We start from the raw sequence: 21,879 nt of genomic DNA, 5'->3' as shown, positions 1-21,879 counted from the left end.
GTACTGGTAGAGACACTCCCAAAATACAGGCTTTAGGAATGGGCTCAGTCAGAACTCCAGGAGTGACACAAGCACCTGTAGTGTCAAAGCAAATCCAGGAGGGCGGTGCAGTTCAACTACTAGGCCTACCAGAAGTTGTCATGGTTCTCAACCTGTGCTCCAAGAAGAAAAAACAACTGCAAATAAACCAGACAATGTACAGGCATAGGCCTATACTTTGATTGATTGAAGTATTTATTAGAGGTTTGCATAGGCTTGTGGCCATTTCTTGAAGTGGATGAAATGTGTTATAGAATTGTGCAAGAATCATTTTGTTGTTTTTGAGAAAGGCAGGCAGAAGAACGAGAAGGGGGATGGGGAGAGCAGAGCAGGGAGAAAATGGAAAGCATGTCAATGAGAAAAACAAACAGATATGTAGGCCTACAGTATATACAGTACACACAGTAGCATAAGACCAGCAGATAGCACAGCACATGTCAAGAACAATAATTGCTTCTGTTGTAATGTACTTTATTTATTTATGTCTCCTCCTCTCCTCTCCTCTCCCAGGTGAGCCCCCTCAGGGAGTTCATGTGATCGTAAACAACGGCAGTGTCGCCATCTCCTGGAGAAAGCCTGAACACACGTTGTCACTTTATACAAACAAAATACAAGTTTCCATTGATAGAGATGATCACATACACACACATACATGGGCCAAATCAAAGCGCCTGGAGTGGGTGGTTATGATCCTTCCTCTCAAAGTTCCTGTCAGTGTTGTTTGTTGGGGCAAAATGTGGATCTGTGTTGAAGTGTCCTACTTGCTGTGATTCTGCAGGATCTCTTCTAGTCTCTGCTCCCACCTAGACTTTCTTTCAAGCACTCTTCAAATTATACAGACATGTAACCGTAATTCGTTGACTGCTCTCCATTCCGACATGTCGCCACTGCGACATTGACTTCTTATTGTCGGAGTGGCGACATGTCGGAAAGGAGACATGTCGGAATGGAGACATGTCGGAATGGAGACATGTAACCCTGTAATTCCACCTTGTAAAAGTTATGCACCGGAAGCTGTCATCTCCTCCAGTGAGAGGGCATTCTTTTTAACAATGTCCCTTTAGTCCACTACATGATGTATTCCGTTATTCTTGGGGACATGAGGAACCTTTTTTCAAAATATTGTGGTGTTATCTGACTTAATTTGATAGATATACCACAAATATACTTCTGCTATACCACAAAAATGTGGAACGCCTTAATACCGAAGGCCTTAAAGGAGTGTGGATCACTAGCATCCTTTAAAACCTCCCTGAAAAGCCACTTACAGGCAGCAGCCGTTCGCAACTGGTAAAAACAAACATAGCCCAGCCCTACCCTCCCCCTCCCCTTCCTTGTATTTAGGCTACCTGTATGTTCTATATACTATATCTACTGCATAGTAGGCCTATGTGTTCTAACTATCTGTCATTCAATGTTATATGAGATACTTCAATGGTTTCCTATGGAAATAAGCTTAGTCTTTTCTAGGATCTCCTTTTAGTAGACCTTATACCAGTGAACTGTACCGTCATGAAACTGTACCTTTCCCTATGCAAACTTCTAATAAAGTCTTCAATCAATCAATCAATCAATCAATATGCTTGTTGCTACAATGCTACCCAAGTGGTCAGACTTGAGTACTTGGCGGGAAGCAGTTGTGTGTTACTCAACAACACCTCTGCACATCAAGTAACTTTAACTTACTGCAGTGAAGAGTGACAGATACATATTGCACATACATTAACAGTTTTATAAAAATCTACAACACTTTCACTGTATCCTCCCTGGCTTGCACCGGAAATGACTGTCCCGTCTGAACAGATTCTCCAGCCAGAATAATTTCCTCTACAGAGAGGGATAGTGAGAGTAACGGTTTGAGACTAACTGTACTGTTCTAAATGTCTCAACCTGTGTCTCAATGAGCTGCTACTGGGTGTGTCCACAGAAATGCAGCTTCTTCCACTCATGAATGTGCAGTGTTTTGGAAGAAAAACAAAACGGCTTATAACTAAACAATGATCATTGTCTAGGGTGTAAAAGGCCTGCAATGGCACTGCCTCTATATTTTATATACCTTGAAATTATGAGCATGTATACCCATCAGGCATTGACACTAAGGCTTGCCCACCTGCCCCCGGCAGGTAAATAAAATGTCAGGGCAGGTGAAGTTGGCTTTCAGGTTGCCCGACCGGGCAAGTGCTCATTTGGGAGGGGACACAAATGTCTATAAACACAACACGAGATATCTGTCTAAACACCTGAACGTGGCTAGTGCGCTGTGTCTTCTGGTCTGTGGAATGTAAAATAAGAGCACTATTTACCTAATGTGCTGTTTTTACTGTTGCTACATTTAAAAATATAAAATAACAAGTGTGAAACCATAGACATATTCAATCATAGCTAAAGTATTTGGTATTTGGAGGTATTGAGGTATGACATTTTATCGCACAGCCCCAGAAAGTAAAGAAATAAGTGTTAAATTGAGCGGTAATTAAAATCGTACCTATCATTTTATAATGGACGATTTACTTTTCGTGCAAGTGATATGATATGATATGATATAGTACTTTATTGTCAGTTCACACTGAAATTTGTCTTGCGACACAGCAAGTCATGTATGCGACACATAACATATATACAAACATTTAACACAGGTATCAAAAACAAGACAGGTTTACATACATAAGGATAATATAGACAAGAGCAGTGTTCACCGCCAAGCCTACCTATGGCCAAGCTCCTGATTAAGCCTTAAAGTCGACTGATGGACAAAGGACCTTTTTAGTCTGACCTTACTGTATTCTGGAACACCGTATCTCCTTCCTGAAGGCAGCAACCTATATTCTCTATGCAACACATGGCTACTATTAGAGGTAATATTTCTTGCCAACCTTAGAATGCTGTTATCATACGTAGTCGTATATAGCCTCTGAAGTGGTTGTCCAACTATCTTTGAACAAATGTTCAGTTGTTGCAGCAGTTGTGACTTAAGGGCTGCAGACAGGCATCCATACCAGGTGGTACTACAGTACTGAAGAACACTCATAATGACAGACGTGAAAAACATAAGAAGAATCTGTCTACTAGCACCAAATGATCTTAAACGGCGAAGGAAGTAGATTCTTTGCTTTGTTTTCTTACACACAGATTCAATCTGATCTTTCCATGACAAAAGATGGTCTATTACTACTCCGAGGTATGTATACGAACATACCTGGTTGATCTGTTCACCATGAATAGTAATGGGAGATCTGTGTGTATCTGGTGGTGCACCAAAAACAATCTCTTCTGTCTTTTTAGTGTTAATGATGAGAGCGTTGTTATCACTCCATTCAACCACCTTATTCACTCTGAGTTGGTGCAGTCCAGGATCACTGGAACTATCTAAGAGTGAAATTAAAACTGTATCATCAGAGTACTTTAGAATGTGTTGGTCTGGTTTGTCAGTACGACATTCAGACAGACATTCCTCAGTACGACAGCTGTCAGTATAAAGGGTGAAAAGTATAGCTGAGCTTACACAACCTTGGGGGGCCCCAACATTAGTAGTTACTGCTGAGGAGAGGGTTCCGTTCACTTTCACCCTCTGTACCCTGTTGGTGAGAAAGGCAGCATACCAGTGTATTAAGTATGGATTCAGTTCCAACTGCACCATCTTTGACACTAGTATATCAGACTGTATTGTGTTGAAAGCTGAAGAAAAGTCTAAGAACAGCACCCTTGCATGATTCTTGTTAGACTGATCTAGGTGTTTTGTAATTAAGTGGACCAGTGTGACAACCGCATCCTCTGTACCGCAACCTTTCTTGTATGCAAACTGGCAGGGGTCGAATTTGTCTTTGGTCATACTAACAAGTAACAAGATGGTGCAAGAGTATTCTTTCAAGTGATTTCATAATCGTGGGCATTACCTTCGGGCAAGTAGAACATGACCTGTACTTGCCCGATGGGCAAGTGCCTCTGAGACCTTAGTGTCAACCCCTGCCCATGTCCCTACCAGTTAAATTATGTCTAAATGTATGCAACTAGAAGTTCTCAGCCGCTCATCTCTAGAGTTTGCAGTCGCTTCCTTACTATACTGTAGTGTACTGTAACTGTAACTTACTGTAGGCTACTGTACTTTACTGTACTGTAGTAGTCTATAGTGTACTTCACTGTACTGTCGTGGCACACGCTGTATGGTGCTGGAGTGACGTGAGGACGTCACCACGTGTGCCACATGATCAATCCTAGCCAATGGACTGCAGCAAAAGTGGTCGTTCCTCGGGTTTGCCATTTTTCGCTCCTGCACTTCTTGTTTGTATCTATGTCACAGTTTTTTTTAGTTTCAGTGAAATTGAGAACAGGAGCGCTCGTCATGCGGCGCGGGGCGGAACAAGTGGTCGCTTTGATCCACAACGACGACAACATAGCGTCGGCAGGAATGATAGCGCCTCACCCCAAGGAGGTTAGGGTTAGGTTTAGGCATAGTTTTACAGAGGTTAAGGTTAGGGTTAGAGTTAGGCATAGTAAGCTAATGGCTAAACACAGCTAAGCTAGGCTAGTAGATAAACAAAGAAATAGGTGTTGCAAACGCGACTACACAAGAGAATGGCTGTTGTCGCCATCTCATGGTGAATACGCAGAATTACACAGGTGCGCTGATAAGAGACTAAGGTGAATTGATCCAGGTGGTGTTAGGGGTGTGTGGTGAACGACAAAACAAGCGTTCTTACCCCAATCTCACTGAGTTACCCAAACTGACTGTAACATATACAGTATAAGATAGGATAGGATATATAAGATAAGATCACAACTCTTTGGTAAAAGAAATGGTGCATTTATATAGTCTCTTCATCCAAGGTGCTTTACAATGATTGTGCATTACATTCATACACCAATGACAGAGAAGTGTCCTTGAGCAAGACACTGAACTCCTAACTGCTCCCGATAAGCAGGTTGGTACCTGCTTATCGGGAGCAGTTAGGAGTTCAGTGTCTTGCTCAAGGACACTTCGACACTTACTCTGGGGGAGACCGGGATCAAACTGGGAACCTTCTGGCTCCCAAGTGGCTGCTCTTTGGAATTGATCAAATCTGCCACCATAAATCGACTTTGAAGGTTCCCTCTGCCACGGTCAGTTCACAGCGTGCCCGCTTTATTTTTGCTACACTGCCTGTCTTTGGGCATTGCACACAGGAGTAAGCGACTTATTATTGTGCTGATTATTGTTATATAGCCCTGGAAATTGGGTTAATATTCTGAAAAATCTTTGGAAAAGTTTTGGAAATTCTTTGGGTAAAATGTGTGGGAACCTTGATGTATGTGTGTGTGCACGTGTGTGTGTGTGTGTGTGTGTGTGTGTGTGTGTGTGTGTGTGTGTGTGTGTGTGTGTGTGTGTGTGTGTGTGTGTGTGTGTGTGTGTGTGTGTGTGTCTCTCAAGGTGGCATTGGTCCATCTCCTAATCCTCTGTTTGCATATTTACTATATAGGCCTACATGTCTTGTACAGCACATTGTTTTAGTTGGCCCCAGGGTCCCTCCAGCCTCCAAAGGTCTTCTCCAGGTACAGAGCCATGGCCAGGGGCAGGTGGTCCTGTAGCTTCCCAGCCACTACCTGCACCCCCATGGGAAGCCCCTCTTCGCTCAGCCCCAACGGGCACTGGGTCACCGGCAGGCCCAGGATATTCATTATACCTAGAGAGATGAAGATGAAAGGATTATGCAAAAAAGAGCTCTGCACTCCACAGCTAAGTTGCCAGGGTAAGTTGATAATTTATACATTTTTGCCTGTGCCTTCGGAACAGTGTTTCATGGCATGCCCAAAGACAAGTAAACAAAGCTGGGAGTCCATCCTCTGTAGTCCTCACAAAGCCATGCAAAACCGATGAGACTGCCTGTGTATATGCTGTATGTGTACAGTACATCTGTTAGTAAATAAGCATTGGGGTTTCTCAGTAGAGTGCTAGACCTAAAGTCCAGTATAAAATACAGTAAAAAAATAAATACAGGAAAAAGGTAGCACATCCAAAACTTTATATCTGTTAGTGTTAAAAACAGCTCAATGGCACACCACAGCCATTGAGAGTCCACATTTTGCAGATTCGATCTTCTTCATCCAACCCAACATAATGACCTTTTTCAATATAAAGTGGCAGTGAGTATACCTCCTGTAATCTGAGCACAGTGATCTATTTTTTTTGGTGAAATAAGAGTTTTCTGTGTAATAATTAAGCAATATTACACGAGAGGTTGTGTGTTATCATGGTTATGGGCATGCCTGAATTGCTGCAGGAACGAGCCGAAGGCGAGTTCCGTAGGCAGCGCAGAACACCCCCAAGTCAGTGTAATATTGCAATTATACAACAGTACCCTAAAAAAAGTAATTAAGATTTTTGTTAGAAATTTGTAATTCTTTTACGTCACATTTAGCTACTATATCCCTGAACTTCACATGAAAACCGCTAGCGTAGCCGCCTAGCATAGTGTTGGGAGAGGGGGGCTCGGCAGGTCTTTCGCGACCAGCACAGCTTATTTTTGTTTGATGAGACCTGTTCCATAATGCTCATTATCATCACGGGTAGAGAGCTATTTCAACCAATCAGATTGCTTCGTCTGAACTACCTGTTTTAATTTCTCGATAATTACATAATTTTGTTCTACTCCAGATCTCTTATGCCCAAGTATGTTTGATTTCTATCAAAAAGCATCTGCTTTAGTGTAACAATATTAACTTGTTCTAATCTGAGGAATACATCTGCAACTCCTTTTTTCACAGAACATATCACACACGTCCTCTAACCATGGTCCATTCTGTTGTTTGTCCCAATTAAATACATTCTTTGTTAACTAATCTGTTTCACAACCTGGCGGTACAGACCTTCCACTAGACCTCACAAGGGTCCCATCCCATACCTCCCGAGACTTTATGTAAACCCGGGAAATATCGGATCGGTTTATGAATGTTATCTATGCACGCAGGTCACACAAACACCCTGTTCATTGACTAGGACTGGATGAAAGGATAGGATTTGGCAGATCCGGGGCAGCACAGGAGCAGGACAATGGCAAAACAAAGGTAAGAAGGAAGGCACTGGACTGGAGCAACTCAGATAAACTTACTGCCTTTTTTATTAAGGTGCAAAGCACACAGACGAGGGAGTGTCTCTTGTCTTTGTGCTTTTTCAAAAAAAGAAAAATCAAAAGTAGCAGAAGTTGCAGAGTGACACAAAGTGAATCTCTTCAGTGTCTTCCTTGTTACCTGTTCATTCATTTTCCTGTTTCTTGTAAACGTCGACTGCCCCTTTGGTAAAGTATAGCCATGAAAAGTTGAAATATTAATATTAACCCAGCTTTTTTGTCACTGTGACAGTAGGGATTTAATAACCGAGGATATTTAGTGTTCGTCTGTCTCACTGTCTGGCACTGGCTGATCATGCCAGCCTTGGAAAACGGCTGCTCACCACTGATTTAGAACCAGGCAAATGTTTTGTGGCAGTACTTTCTTCTGGATCCGTTTGTACAGAGTTAAAAGAACACTCAGGATTGTTCGGTATAGCAGCATAGTAAGGTAGAGTAGACATGACGTCACTGACCGGTGTAGGCAAGGTCGAAGGGTCTCAGCAGCGGGTGGTGGTGCTTGGGGGCCAAGTTTGGATGTGTGGGGTACAGGAGGACTCCGTCAGTCCCCAGCAGTGCCTCCACCTCCGTCTGGAGCTGCTCCTTCTGCTGAAGGATGAAGGGTGGAGGCTTGCCTGCCTGAGTCATCTCCATCAGGGCCAGACCTGAAGGCGTTAACACACACACACACACACACACACACACACACACACACACACACACACACACACACACACACACACACACACACACACACACACTATATAAATATTACTATATTTATGAGATCAAAAGTTTAGTACAGCATATTTATAAATGCCATTTTTTATCCATAAAGCATGAGTTATACTTTGCTAATTGCTGCGCAACATGTCATGCACCGATATTAGTCAGTCTACAAGCTCAAAGCTGTCAGAACCAGGGTAGATGTTCAAAACGACAGTCAATCAATCTCAAAACCCCTCTGAACGCAGGTAGAGCCTTTAAAGTTCCAATTTAAGCTCTATTTTATTACTTGCGCCAGCAGAGGCTGCAAGTGAACTTGAATATACTGTATGTTGCATGCTATCATGGGAAATACCAATGGCAGGCAGAGGATGAACCGATTTTCCCATCATCCATTTCAGCAGCTCCCACAGGGGCCTTGCTGGTCGCCCTGGCTCTCCCATCAACTCTGCAAATGGCCGCGGACACTTCAGCACGCGCACACACACACACACACACACACACACACACACACACACACACACACACACACACACACACACACACACACACACACACACACACACACACACACACACACACACACACACACAGAGGTAAACATAAACATATTTGGTGGGTGCTTTAATCATGAACCCTAGCATCCCTATTCGGAAAAAAATGAGGGTGAGCAAGTGTTTGAATCTGTATTCTTGTCTTGTAGGTATTTATATCTGCTGTTCATGTTTTTTTTTTTTTTTTTGTCTGTCTTTTGTTTTTCATGTTTTATGGGTCCATCTTGAAAATGAGATGCTGCATCTCAAGGGGCTTCAATACAATCTGAAATCTACCTTGCCCTCCTGGTCCGGGAGGCCCATGTAGGTGACCCAGATCTGGATGGAATGTTTGAGGCCCGGGAGACGCACCTCCTGGACCTTCAAGCCAAGGTCAGCCTCCAGACGCTCCACCACCTGAGGAAACAAACTGTGAGTGTGTGTCTGTTTGCCAATGTGTATTTAAAGTTGCCCTTTAGTGAATGAGACATTATTTTAACCAATCTGTATCGTAGAATATGTCCACAGAAAGTGCACAGCTTGTAGATCGCGAAGAGATTTAAGATATAGGGAAAAAAGGAGTGGGCCAAGAATGGAGCCCAATTCTCTCCTTCTCACACACCTTTCTCTGGATCTGAATGAGCTGCTTGTTCACAGGAGACACAAACACTGAGCCTCCATCATGCGGGATGGTGAAGACCCGCAGCTTCTTTAGGTCCACATGTGTGGATAAAGATAGCCTAAACACACACACACAGGCACACACTCTTTCTACAGTATGTCTTTATGTTCAATTTGCATCAAATTAGTTATGATTCATCGAGATTAAAATATTTCAGCGAGAGAGGGAAGAAAAAAAGCATTTTAAAGCATTTATGGATACAAAGGGCACCTTCACTGCCACATAAGACATGTTAAAGTACAGGTGCCATGATTTCCCCCTCTATCCTACTAATAAAGGAGCAAACTCACGCTCTAACGCTCTAACGCTCACGCTCTAACGCTCTAACGCTCACGCTTATCTACGTTTATCTATTCACTCGCTTCAGCAACTGATCCCAAAGTTCACATGGTATTGGCCATTAGCATTATACCAACACTGACGGAGCCCGAATTTCATTTCTCCCAAATTAAAGCAGTTTAAATTAGCGTTTTCTTAACCACTTCTGTTGAACTCTGCTGTCTGTTGCCAGGGTTACGGTCCGTTCCTCCAGGCCATGGGATCTGTAGCCCCACACACACACACCCCTTTCTCTCACAGTTAGGAATGTTTCTCTCTCTCTCTCTCTCTCTCTCTCTCTCTCACACACTTTCACCGGGTGCGTTTGACATATTTTGGAGCACATATCTTCGAACGGGTAAGGTCTATAAAACATGATTATCTACTATTATGATTATACTAGGAGGAAGAATCTTTCCAAAAAAAGTGTACAGAAAGAGTTAAAATTATGTTTTTATGTGGCCACACCAACCAGTTCATTGGTATGCGTGGTTGTCATGGTGGGTGGTGACCCAGCTGAAGTTAGCCACACCCACGTGTGTTGGGTGAATGGTAATTAGGGGAGGGGTTGATTCTATGATGTAATAAGTAGGGTTGTTTTTGGAACGGCACGTCTGACCCAGCAGGTGGCATCCTCCAGCTAAAAACCCAAATAAAAAGAGAATGCATATTTGCTCATAACAACCACACCAGGGGGTCTAATGAAGTACTGTCAACCTCCTAGACACATGAAAACCAGAAAAAGTACAAAACTATGGCACCACCTCTTTAGCCTATCACTGCAGATTGTTTTCATAGGCTGCAAAATGTCTTAGCCTTTAACATCATTTGTAAATGTACAAACTAGTTAAGAAGAAAGAGGCCTCTATTTTCTAAACCAGTATTCACCTGCGTGGTCAGCACCTCACCGACTTAGGTGTGCACTTCTCCCTTTGTGTTTTGCTAAATGTACAAACTAGACATGATTATGCAGGAGAACAGTGCAAAATGCAGTTACATTTCTACTGCACAAACAAACAAATTGGCTGTCCCTACAGATATAAACAGACGGTGTAAAAACAGGTTATGTCTTACATTGGAGCGTTGGGACCAGCCATGATCTTAAGCATGGGCACCAAGTCCTCTGCATAGCGACACATTGGGCCATTACTGTTGTATTCCCCCTGACTCCCCGTGAACGGAGGGTAAAAGTTGTCATTAGACACCACACCTGCAAAAAGACACATCTTAAGAAGAGCGTCCTACAACATGCAATTTCCACTGAGGGAAACTTGATTCGGTTATGATCGCATGAACACATGAATGCATCCATATAATTGCATTCACTAGGGTGTACAGTAAATGCAAGCTGTGTGCACTGGGAATACTGTGTATGTCCAGACTTTAAAGATTTACAATGAAATGATACTGATTGATGACGATGATTTAGACAAGTCACATGACGGTGTTGCACGCCGTAAATTGTAGCGGCCTTAAGCAAACGCTACGGCAACGGCACGTTACGGCAGATGACAATGGTAAACGGAAATGATCCGCGCTCGATAGATAAACCTGCCGTCGCCCCAGCCGTCTCTACTACAGCAGAAGGTCCCTTCCCACGTAGCGCCTACTCCGTCTGCTGCGTGTACGCGTCGCCATGGGAACCAAAGCGTTCAGTGAAAGCGGTGGGAACCCGTCGCCGCCGAGGCTTTGCTTAACCATTTTGATCGCTACGGCGATTACGTCATAGCAGCCGTAGTCCGCCTGGCGTTGCCGTCGTGAAAATCATCTAGCTTAAACTCGCTACTGTCAGCATACAGCACCTTCATACAACACAGCATAGATTAAGCATTTGAGGATACAGAGAAAATTCGGTCCCAATTAAGGCAGGTGTGTGTATGTGTAAAACCCACTCACCTGGAGAGGTTTTATGGCCAAATATCCCGTTAAAGAAACAGGGCATACGAATACTGCCACCAATATCTGAACCGATCCCGATGACTGCACCTGCTGCTGCCAGCAGACTCCCTTCTCCACCTAGACCAAAGAAAACAAAGCATCACGGCAGCTCCTCTCACTCACCTTCTCTCTCACTGTATCTCTCTCTCTTGCTTTCGACTCTTTCCCCTCACTGTACAGCCATGTCTACTTTATCTTTGATAATGTCTAGTAGGCTGCCATGTCTATGCCTTCTGATCTTTTTATTTTAAAGAGAAATGTGTATTTGGTGAGATTTTCACAGTGCTTTGTTCTCTTGTGTATTTGGGGTGTGAACAAGACATAAAGCTGCTGGATCACAGTGTGCGTGGCCTGTCGCTGTCCATCAGCGGTGGCGCTGAACCATTCACCAATCGATGCATGTAGACTAGAGTAATGTTTACTGTCCTATGTTTATGTTTATTCAGCTTTCAGCATGATCACAGATGTTTAAAAAAGACCGGACGTGCCATTAAAATATATATATTTTACTTATTACAATCTAAAACTTCAAATCTAAAAATGCATTTGTCTACTGTCTAAAAGCCAGTTTCTGAAATTGGACTTAAACAGCTTCCTTGCACTGGGGTAGTTTGGTGTGGCTGTTGTCGAGGCGCTTAACGGACAATGACTCTTTCCATTATACAGTACCTATCCTATCTGTGAAGCTGTTTGATGGGAATAAAACATGCATAAGGTGCATATTTAAGTTGCTACTGAATCCTTGGTTTCAGCTTCCTGTAGAAATAAAACGGTCTGAATTTTGAACAAGTAATTTTGCATGTCCCCCTTGGTCTCTTGTCTGGTGTAAAATAGACATACAGCTGCTGGATCACAGTGCGTGGCCTGTCGCTGTCCACCAGCTGTGGTGCTGAACCTTTCACCAATCGATGCATGTAGACTAGAGTGATGTTTCCTTAGCCTGGCTTGGCCAGACTATATACTAATGCAGTATATATACACATCCCCTCCTTGTTTTAACATGGGTGGTTTGTCTAGCTGCGCAAGGCTAATGTTTTCTGTCCTTGGTTTGCCATGACTAGGCTACCAAAACATTCTCACTCCCAAGACTGCAAACGGGAGACTTCATAGGATGGACGTTGTGGCTACTGATGCAGTATGGACCTTATTATATTATTAGATAATATTAGTACGGTGACTATAGTACTTGTCCGACCTTTCTTTCTTTCTTTCCGGATAAACTATATTTTGCTGCGCTTCTCCTCCCCAGTTTTGGTGGCATTTTGCTAAGCGATACGTTAAATAGTTTCATTATATTAATTTATTCGTGAATTAACCTTCTCCATTGACTTGAATGGGAAAATGCATATAATTAACTTGTCAAATATGAATAAATTATTCTGGGCTGGCCATATATGGCCTATTTTAAAGGAACGTTTGGGTAATACTTTTCAGTATGCCATTAATCCAATAAGCTTACGACAAAACAAGTTTGACTTTGAGATTGTTATATGTGCAGAACTTACCACCAGAGCATTTTCACCTTCTTACACTGGTGGTGGTTACCTGTACTTCCTCAAAATCATACGTAAAGGCTACCTTGGTCCAATATGCAAAGCCACTTGCTGAAACCAGCCATTTAAACCAATGGTGTACAACTCAGATAACTCAGGTTGCCCCTTGTTGTAATTTGTATGTGGAAAAACCACAACATTTTGCCTAATTTAAAACTTGTCTGGAGGTGGGCATTTACTACAATATCTAAACAAGTAAGTAGTTGCTAACCTGAGCTGCCTCCTGGTATCCTCTCCAGGTCGTATGGGTTGTTGGTGATGCCGTACAGGTAGTTGTTGGACTCAAACCACATGCACAGTTCGCTGGTGTTGGTGACGCCCAGCGGGATGGCCCCGGCTCTCTTTAACAGGGCGACCGGTGGAGCGTCTTCTGCAGCTAGCACTCCATGCCTGGAAACTAGCCCTGTCGTATGAGGCATGCCTGGTAGAAAGAGAGAAACAAAGCAAAACTATTAAACACAGGTGGAGTCTCACTAAGCTGGAACTGAGAGATCTGACAACTGAACTGCACCGATATTTACTATTTTCTGAGGCAGATACCGTCATGTGATCAGAAAAGACAGATATCTTTCTAAATTCATGTGCAAAATTAGTTATGTTGTTCAGACATGTCTTTAGATAATCAAGTAATGTCATTACTAGTATAGGGGAGTTACAACAAACATTTCAGCACTTAGGTTTTATAAAACAAGCATCTTGGAAAATGAAACAGGAAACACACAAACAAAAATGGTGTTTCTAGTTTACCACACATAATCGCTTTTGAACATCGTCCACAAAAATATCAGTGATACCGAATTCGCTTTTTTAAAGACCAAATCCCAATATATATCGGTGCATGCCTCATTTTTGGGTCATCACACTACACTGAAGCCATTAAAGATATTATTTTATGTAATAATGGGAAATGAATACATTGCACTATAGGTTAGCAGATAGCTTAGGTACCCTGCAGGGCGAAGGCCTCTTTGACAGAGAGAGGGACACCCAGAAGAGGCAGTCTGTCCTCCAGGACCTTCTCCCCACCCGTCTCCTCTGCAATCAGCTTGTCTGCCTCACCTGCCTCTTGGAGGGCAGCATCAAACCTACATACAAGGAGAAATAGAGGAGATAGACAGTCAGACAGACAGAGAGGTTATCAGTACGTATTTCCATAATGTTCTGGGAATACCCTCATGTGGCCAGACAGACTATGGAAGATGGTTCCTTACTTGCTTCTAACTCTCAGGAAACCACCTCTCCTTTTCGAGCACAGGTGCAAACATACTTAGATATTGTGCAATTAGAGCTATCGACAGTCTGTGCATGCATGGGGTGAAGGAGTCAATTATAGACATGCAGAATTCGATCTCTAGGAATGTTAAAAGCCTTTTAGAATGATAACCTGCAGGGGTTACCTCGTTCCCAGGGACTGTGGGTGGCAGGGTGGTGGGGGGCTGGGGGTTACTAAGTGGGATAGGTGTTTGTTGTGTATTTGTCTCTTGTCTTTTTTTCTTTTTTTCTTCTTCCATTTTGTCTTTGCCAGGCTGAGAGGCCGGATTGCAAAGACTATGTCTCTGTGTGATAAATATAAATTAATTTTGTATTTTTATCATTTGTATGTTTGGAGTGTTATTGGATTGCCGTTAACGACACAGTTCATATAGGTCAGCTTAACTTAGTATGAACATAAACAGTGTTTTTCAAACCTGCTAAAAGATGAGATTCTGAAACTTAAACAGGTGCCTGGTGCGAAAAGATAAGGTCAGGTCAGGTAATTCTCTATCTCTCGCTCTTGCTCTTGCTCTTGCCCTCTCCCTCTCCCTCTCCCTCTCTCTCTCTCTCTCTCTCTCTCTCTCTCTCTCTCTCTCTCTCTCTCCCTCTCCCTCTCTCTCTCTCTCTCTCTCTCTCCCTCTCTCTCTCCCTCTCCCTCTCCCTCTCCCTCTCCCTCTCCCTCTCCCTCTCCCTCTCCCAGGGGAGTGAATTACTGTGATCCCTGTATGTAAACCGTTGCTTTATTGCGACCGTAGGTCGCACTTTACTATCAAAACCACCACAAAGTGTAAGTAACTCCGTCCGTCCGTCCGTCCGTCCGTCCCTCCGTCTGTCTGTCAGTCTGTCTGTCACAACTCACACGTCACACTTTTTCCCTGCTTATATCTCCGCAACCGTTGCCCCGATCCATGCCAAATTTTGCACACACGTTCCTTGGCTGCCAAACTACAACCTCCAAGGACCCCCGGAGCTCCAGGGACCCCCAGGTCCCTGGGGGACCCCCAGATGTAAAAAATGACCAAATGCGCAAACATGACCAAATGACCACCCCAACGGAGCTGCTCACGGGGAATTCCCGGGGACCACCGACTCCTGGTGCTCCAGAACGGATGCAAAAGTGGTGGCGCCCCCAGTGGAGGACCCCCTACACTGCAGCTCACATAAAATGCCGTAACTCCGGCTAGGAGCGACCGGGACAGCCGGGGCCGGTACCTATTCGTCCGCCTTGCCGGCGCGGAGACCCCACCCCTCATTTCTCACATGGCCCTCTTCTAGCGCCACCATGAGGCCGATTCTTGCAAAACACATTTTTGGACACTGCTCCTACAATTTTCGCCCTAAAATCACGCAAATCGGTACACAGTATGTCTACACTCATCCCATCAACAATATCACTTACAGCAAACACCTTTTAAGCGGTGAAGGACACAGGTGGTGGGCGGAGCAGGGGGGAGAGGGGGGTGTGGTACATTATTGCATCATCTGCGGCTTGACCTCAAACCACGAAGGCTTTTGGGAAATTCTGATGACCGGTCAGGGGTCAGCAAAACCATGACCTGGGCTGGGCCTCTGATGGGAAGAGGGCCGCCTGACACACTGACTGGACTCTGTCTCAACTCTGTGAGGGCCTGGGAGCAGTGCTGCCAGATTTAGCAAGAGAGAAGTAAGAAAACCAGATCTACAAAAAAATCATTTTTACTACTTGAACCCTGTATACTATTAGAAAATAACTAATCTACAAGCTCACAACGTGTCACATTGCAATGTGTTGTGAGCTTGTACATTGGCTATTTAAAAAGATAATTGCGACCGTAGGTCGCATTTACTATCAAAACCTGCACAAAGTGTGAGTGAGTCCGTCAGTCCGTCCGTCAGTCTGTCTGTCACACCTCACACGTCACACTTTTCCCCTGCTTATATCTCCGCAACCGTTGCCCCGATCCATGCCAAATTTTGCACACACGTTCCTTGGCTGCCAAACTACAACCTCCAAGGACCCCCGGAGCTCCAGGGACCCCCAGGTCCCTGGGGGACCCCCAGATGTAAAAAATGACCAAATGCGCAAACATGACCAAATGACCACCCCAACGGAGCTGCTCACGGGGAATTCCCGGGGACCACCGACTCCTGGTGCTCCAGAACGGATGCAAAAGTGGTGGCGCCCCCAGTGGAGGACCCCCTACACTGCAGCTCACATAAAATGCCGTAACTCCGGCTAGGAGCGACCGGGACAGCCGGGGCCGGTACCTATTCGTCCGCCTTGCCGGCGCGGAGACCCCACCCCTCATTTCTCACATGGCCCTCTTCTAGCGCCACCATGAGGCCGATTCTTGCAAAACACATTTTTGGACACTGCTCCTACAATTTTCGCCCTAAAATCACGCAAATCGGTACACAGTATGTCTACACTCATCCCATCAACATGAATCTGTCCCATATAGCGCCACCTCCAGGCCGATTTTTAAAAACACATTTTTGGACACTGCTCCTACAGATTTTGCCCTAAAATCACGAAAATCACTACACAGTATGTCTACACTCATGTCATCAACATGGATCAGGAAGATTTTGGCAAAACACATTTTTGCCCTATTTGTGGAGATAAGTGACCTACGGTCGCTTATCTCCCGATTAGGGAGCCTTACTGGTGTCTAAAATGCTGGCAACAAAAGTGAGTACACCAATAAGTGAAAATGTCCAAATCAGGCCCAAGTGTCAATATTTTGTGTGGCAACCATTACTTTTAAACACTGCTATAACCCTCTTGGGTATGGAGTTCACCAGAGCTTCACAGGTTGCCACTGGAACCCTCTTCCAGACTTCCACTCCTCCATGACCTCCATCCCAGAGATGGCGGATGTTAGAGACCTGGTGCTTCTCCACCTTCCGTTTGAAGATGCCCCACAGATGCTCAATAGGGTTTAAGACTTTAGGTCTGTAGACATGCTTGGCCAGTCCCTCAGCTCCTTTATTAAGGCAGCGGTCATCTTGGAGGTGTGTTTGGGGTTCAGTATGTCACATTACATGTTTCCGTTCATGTTTCCCTCAATGAACTGTAGCTTCCCAGTGCTGACAGCCCCAGAGGTTGAAGGGTTGGGGAGTCAGCCTGTCAGTGCTCAGACCAAACGCCGCACACTGCATCAAATTGGTCTGTATGGCTGTCATCCCAGAAGGAAGCCTCTTCTAAAAATGATGCACAAAAGAGCCTGCAAACAGTTTGCTGAAGACAAGCAGACTAAGGACATCGATTACTGGAACCATGTTCTGTGTTCTGATGAGACCAAGATAAACTTATTTGGTTTAGATGGTGTCAAGCATGTGTGGCTGCAACCAGGTCAGGAGTACAAAGACAAGTGTGTATTCACTGCTGTATGAGTGCTGCCGGGGCTGGGAGGCTACAGTTCATTGAGGGAAACATGAATGGCAACATGTACTGTGACATACTGAAGCAGAACATGATCCCCTCCCTTTAAAAACTGGGCCGGAGGGCAGTATTCTTACATGACAACGGCCCCATACACACCTCCAAGACGAGCGCTGCCTTAATAAAGGAGCTGAGGGTTAAGGTGACGGACTGGCCAAGCATGTCTACAGACCTAAAGTCTTAAACCCTATTGAGCATCTGTGGGGCATCTTCAAACGGAAGGTGGAGAAGCACCAGGTCTCTAACATCCACCATCTCTGGGATGGAGGTCATGGAGGAGTGGAAGAGGGTTCCAGTGGCAACCTGTGAAGCTCTAGGGGAACTCCAACTCCAACTTTGAAACATGGCGCATGCAGCGCACACCAATATTTGTGGTGTTTCCTTGAAGTTCTGAACTGCCTTCACTGAATGTGTGTGCCAAAAAAAATCCATGCTTCATTTTATAGAAGTATCTTCTGAAGTTCTGTTGTATTCTATGCAAGTCTGGCCAATTCAAATACTCATATCTTGAAATTATAACTGATTTTTAGTTTGGAGATCATCACCTACAGTTACCTACCTATTGCTTATTTTTTATTAATGTATTTTTTCTTTTGTGGATCTACACTGATCTCAGCCCCTATGAAGACATAGCCCCTATGAAGTTTTCAAGACTGAAATCAGTCCCCAGGACTGAGAACTTTAACCCCTGTGTACTCACTTTTGTTGCCAGCATTTTAGACATTAATGGCTGTATGTCGAGTTATTTTGAGAGGACAAAGAAATTACACTGTTCTCCATGCACTGACTACTTTACATTATATCAAAGTGTCATCTCTTCAATGTTGTCCCATGAAGAGATATAATTAAATATTTGCAGAAATGAGAGGGGTGTACTCACTTATGTGAGATACTTGTATGTGTCCAAGTAATCCAAAACATACACTGCAACTCCCATCTTCAAATTAGTCCAAGGCTTAGCTGGTATGAACTGGTACAAATATTGGTCATTTTTAAATACCAATACATTCTTTTAAGTTCTATTCATTCATTATTTCCATGAGCTGTTCACACATGTCTGCCTTTTTCCCTCAAGGTCAGAAAATTGGCTCATAATAACCGAAAAGGACAAGATGTACTAGACTATCTGAGATCTAAATATTTTTGTAGCAACAAGCACTAATATGGAACTCCAGGAACTGTGGAAAAAGAACACAAACTACCTTCAGGGTTGTGCAAATTTGGATATATTGTAGCATGTACTGGGGCAGGAATTCCATGAAGGCCATAGCCACTGTGAACCAATGTTGTGGAATAAACACCCATTTTGATTTATTATTGTATAATGTGTATTAAACCACAATGTTGCCTTGCTGTGCTTATGCCCTAAAAGAACAACAACACAAACATACATTATATACCAGTAAGACTCCCTAAATCGGGAGATAAGCGACCGTCAGGTCGCATACACAAACTTTAGAAGGCAATGGTAGCCAATCTAATATGGGAAGTGGGACAGATCCATGTTGATTACTTTAGAGATACTGTGTACCGCTTTGTGTGATTTTAGGGCAAAATCTGTAGGGGCAGTGTCCAAAAATGTGTTTTTAAAAAATCTGCCAGATGGTGGCGCTAGATGGGACAGATGCATTTTGACGACATGACTGTAGAGATACTGGGTACCGCTTTGCGTGATTTTAGGGCAAAATCTGTAGGAGCAGTGTCCAAGAATGTGTCTTGCAAGAATCTGCCTCATGGTGGCGCTAGAAGAGGGCCATGTGATAAATAAGGTGGAGGTTGTGGTTTGGAAGCCAAGGAGTGTGCAAAGTTTGGCATGGATCGGGGCAACGGTGGCGGAGATATGACAGACTGACAGACTGATCTGATCTACCCCAATTTTAATCACACATTGAGGAACCTCTACAAAACATGAAAAGCCATTTCAATTAGAACCAGTGGCATCTACCCAGTGGTTCACCCAGGACACTTTTGTGGAACATTTTTGCCTATAATGACAGACTTTATGACCCCCAAAGGGACCCCAGGTTGAAAGTGGCTACCTTCATAACACTTGCCTGTCTTTTACCATGGCGTTGATTAATGGGTTGACTTCCTGAATCCTGTCAATATAAGCCTGCACCACATCCACACTGGACACCTGGACAAAGACATTTAGAGAGAGAGAGAGAGAGAGAGAGAGAGAGAGAGAGAGAGAGAGAGAGAGAGAGATTGTGTTTTAGAGAGAGAGAGAGAGAATTAATAAATACATTTTTAATTCTGTGTCTTGTCATAAGACCCATCACTTAAAGGAGTAGTTCACCCCCAAAATGACTTTATTTTATTTTATATTGATTAGCCTACTTATGCCATGGAGACTTGAGTTCAATAATATTTTTTTGTATTCGTCACCTTCCTAAGACAAAAATGTGAATGTTGATTCCGGATGGGGATACATTTATTGTAACCAAATTATTGTCTTAGGAATGCAACAAAAAACTAAAAATATTATTGAACTCAAGTCTCCATGGCATGAGTAATCAATAGAAAAAAGGTCATGTTGGGGTGAACTACTCATTTAAGGCTTACAGGATTATAAAACACAAATAAACAATATCACATTAACTTCTTGGAAAACAGAAATGTGTGTGTGTGTGTGTGTGTGTGTGTGTGTGTGTGTGTGTGTGTGTGTGTGTGTGTGTGTGTGTGTGTGTGTGTGTGTGTGTGTGTGTGTGTGTGGGGATAATATAGGGGAGGGTGGCAATGACAGTTGCTTTTGTAGGCTAATGCTTTTGAGATAGAGTGTAGGCCTATGTATGTTCAGTAACAGAAATTTCCCTGTCTCGCCACCTCTTTAATAAAAAGTGATAGTTTTATTTTTAAAATAAATACCGCACACAAAAGACACCTAAAAGGGGTCTAAAGGGGCGCCCGCTGGCCTAGTGGTTAAGGCGCATACCACATATTAGGCTATGATGCCTGCTGGCGTCGCCGGTTCGATTCCCGATCCGGACGACCTTTGCCGCATGTCATTCCCCATCTATCTTCCCATTTCCTGTCAGTCTACTATCCTATCAAATAAAGGCATAAAAAGCCTAAAAACACTCTTGATACAATGTGACCAGATGTCCCCCTTTGCGAGGGACAGTCCCACATTTCCATGACTTTTCAGGCGTCCCCCAAATTGAGACTCTGTCCCACATTGTGACTGGCAGGTGTTGATATTGGTGTGCTGATTGTTGCTGAAGCTCTTTAACATGAGCTCACAGCAAGCTAGACTGGACCACACTGGACTACTATATTAATATGTTATAGGGCATTCCATTGTAATGTAAATATCTCATTGTCTATTTTACCTGCAAGATATGTTTTTAAGTTATTAAAATAACAAGAGAAATATCCCCTATAGGGGGGTAAATAACAATTAATAGGCAGTATTAGGGCTATGGTCGAATATGACATCAAAGCATAAGCATTTATTAGCAACTTAAGTAATAATTTGCTATATAATATAATATATAATAATCTCCCTGCCCGCCCGTCCCACATTGTCCCACACAAGTGGTAGCCTACTTCTGTCCCTCAAATGCAAATCAACAGTTTGGATCTGGTCACCCTATCTATCATGCACAACATAATGTAGCTCAAAGTTCTTTAGGCTACATTTAAAGAGCTTAAAAAAAAGAAGAAAAAAATCAGGAAACACTGGAAGCAAATCAGAAAAATAAATAAATAAATCATGTAGGCCTACATTTACATACCTCTCTGTGCCGAATCTTGTGTGCGAGCTGCGTGGCAGACAGTGTGAGCAGTGGGTTTGTAACAGGTGGGATCTTTCTGGACCCCAAGCCCGAGCGCCTCCGGGGAGACAGGAGCAAAAACAGTCCGTAGAAAAAGCCCATGAGGGTCCGCAGGAGCCACGCACGGACCCCCTCTAGACGAGTCAGCGCCATGATGATGTCTAGACAGTGAATAGGTCAGGAGGGAACCAATTCACCTGTGCAGTGCGCTGAGTCCCGCTGACAGGCAGTGGAGTGTATGGGTGTGATAATCATCCCTGGTGATTCTACTTCGTCATACGACGGTGTCGAGCGCCTAAAATAGCCGACCTACAAGCTCACAACTTGTTGCGGGTGCATTGTGTTGTGACTTGTGAGCTTGTAGCTCTATAGAGCTACTAGCCTATTTTATTTAAAAACGTGCAACGCCACTAAATTATTGCGCTTGGCTTAGGCTACTTCATTCATGGTGAAGTTTAATCGAAGATTCACCATTAACTATCTCGCAAAAAGGCACTTAATGACTAAAGCAACAATTTTGGCTTAAAGTTAATGGTAGCCTAATAATGCATTCCACT

At 43.7% G+C, this 21,879-nt stretch overlaps 1 protein-coding gene across 1 annotated transcript; it reads right to left on the bottom strand.

The window, feature by feature from the left end:
- Positions 1 to 5,520: 5,520 nt before the first annotated feature.
- LOC308287456 (fatty-acid amide hydrolase 2-A-like) lies at positions 5,521 to 21,475 on the bottom strand (the record flags this gene model as incomplete). The annotated part of the gene is made up of 11 exons (XM_080728628.1): positions 5,521 to 5,696; positions 7,595 to 7,783; positions 8,200 to 8,311; positions 8,675 to 8,794; positions 9,000 to 9,117; positions 10,452 to 10,587; positions 11,274 to 11,393; positions 13,080 to 13,289; positions 13,817 to 13,953; positions 19,601 to 19,683; positions 21,284 to 21,475. The coding sequence occupies 11 exons, from the start codon at positions 21,473 to 21,475 to the stop codon at positions 5,521 to 5,523; spliced, it is 1,593 nt and encodes a 530-aa protein (XP_080584754.1).
- Between the last annotated feature and the right edge of the window lie 404 nt (positions 21,476 to 21,879).

Source organism: Nannobrachium achirus (assembly GCF_963921795.1).
Source record: "Nannobrachium achirus genome assembly, chromosome: 1".
Classification (NCBI taxonomy): Eukaryota; Metazoa; Chordata; class Actinopteri; order Myctophiformes; family Myctophidae; genus Nannobrachium; species Nannobrachium achirus.
Note: the sequence above shows the minus strand (reverse complement) of the source record. Positions and strands in the feature narration are given on the sequence as shown.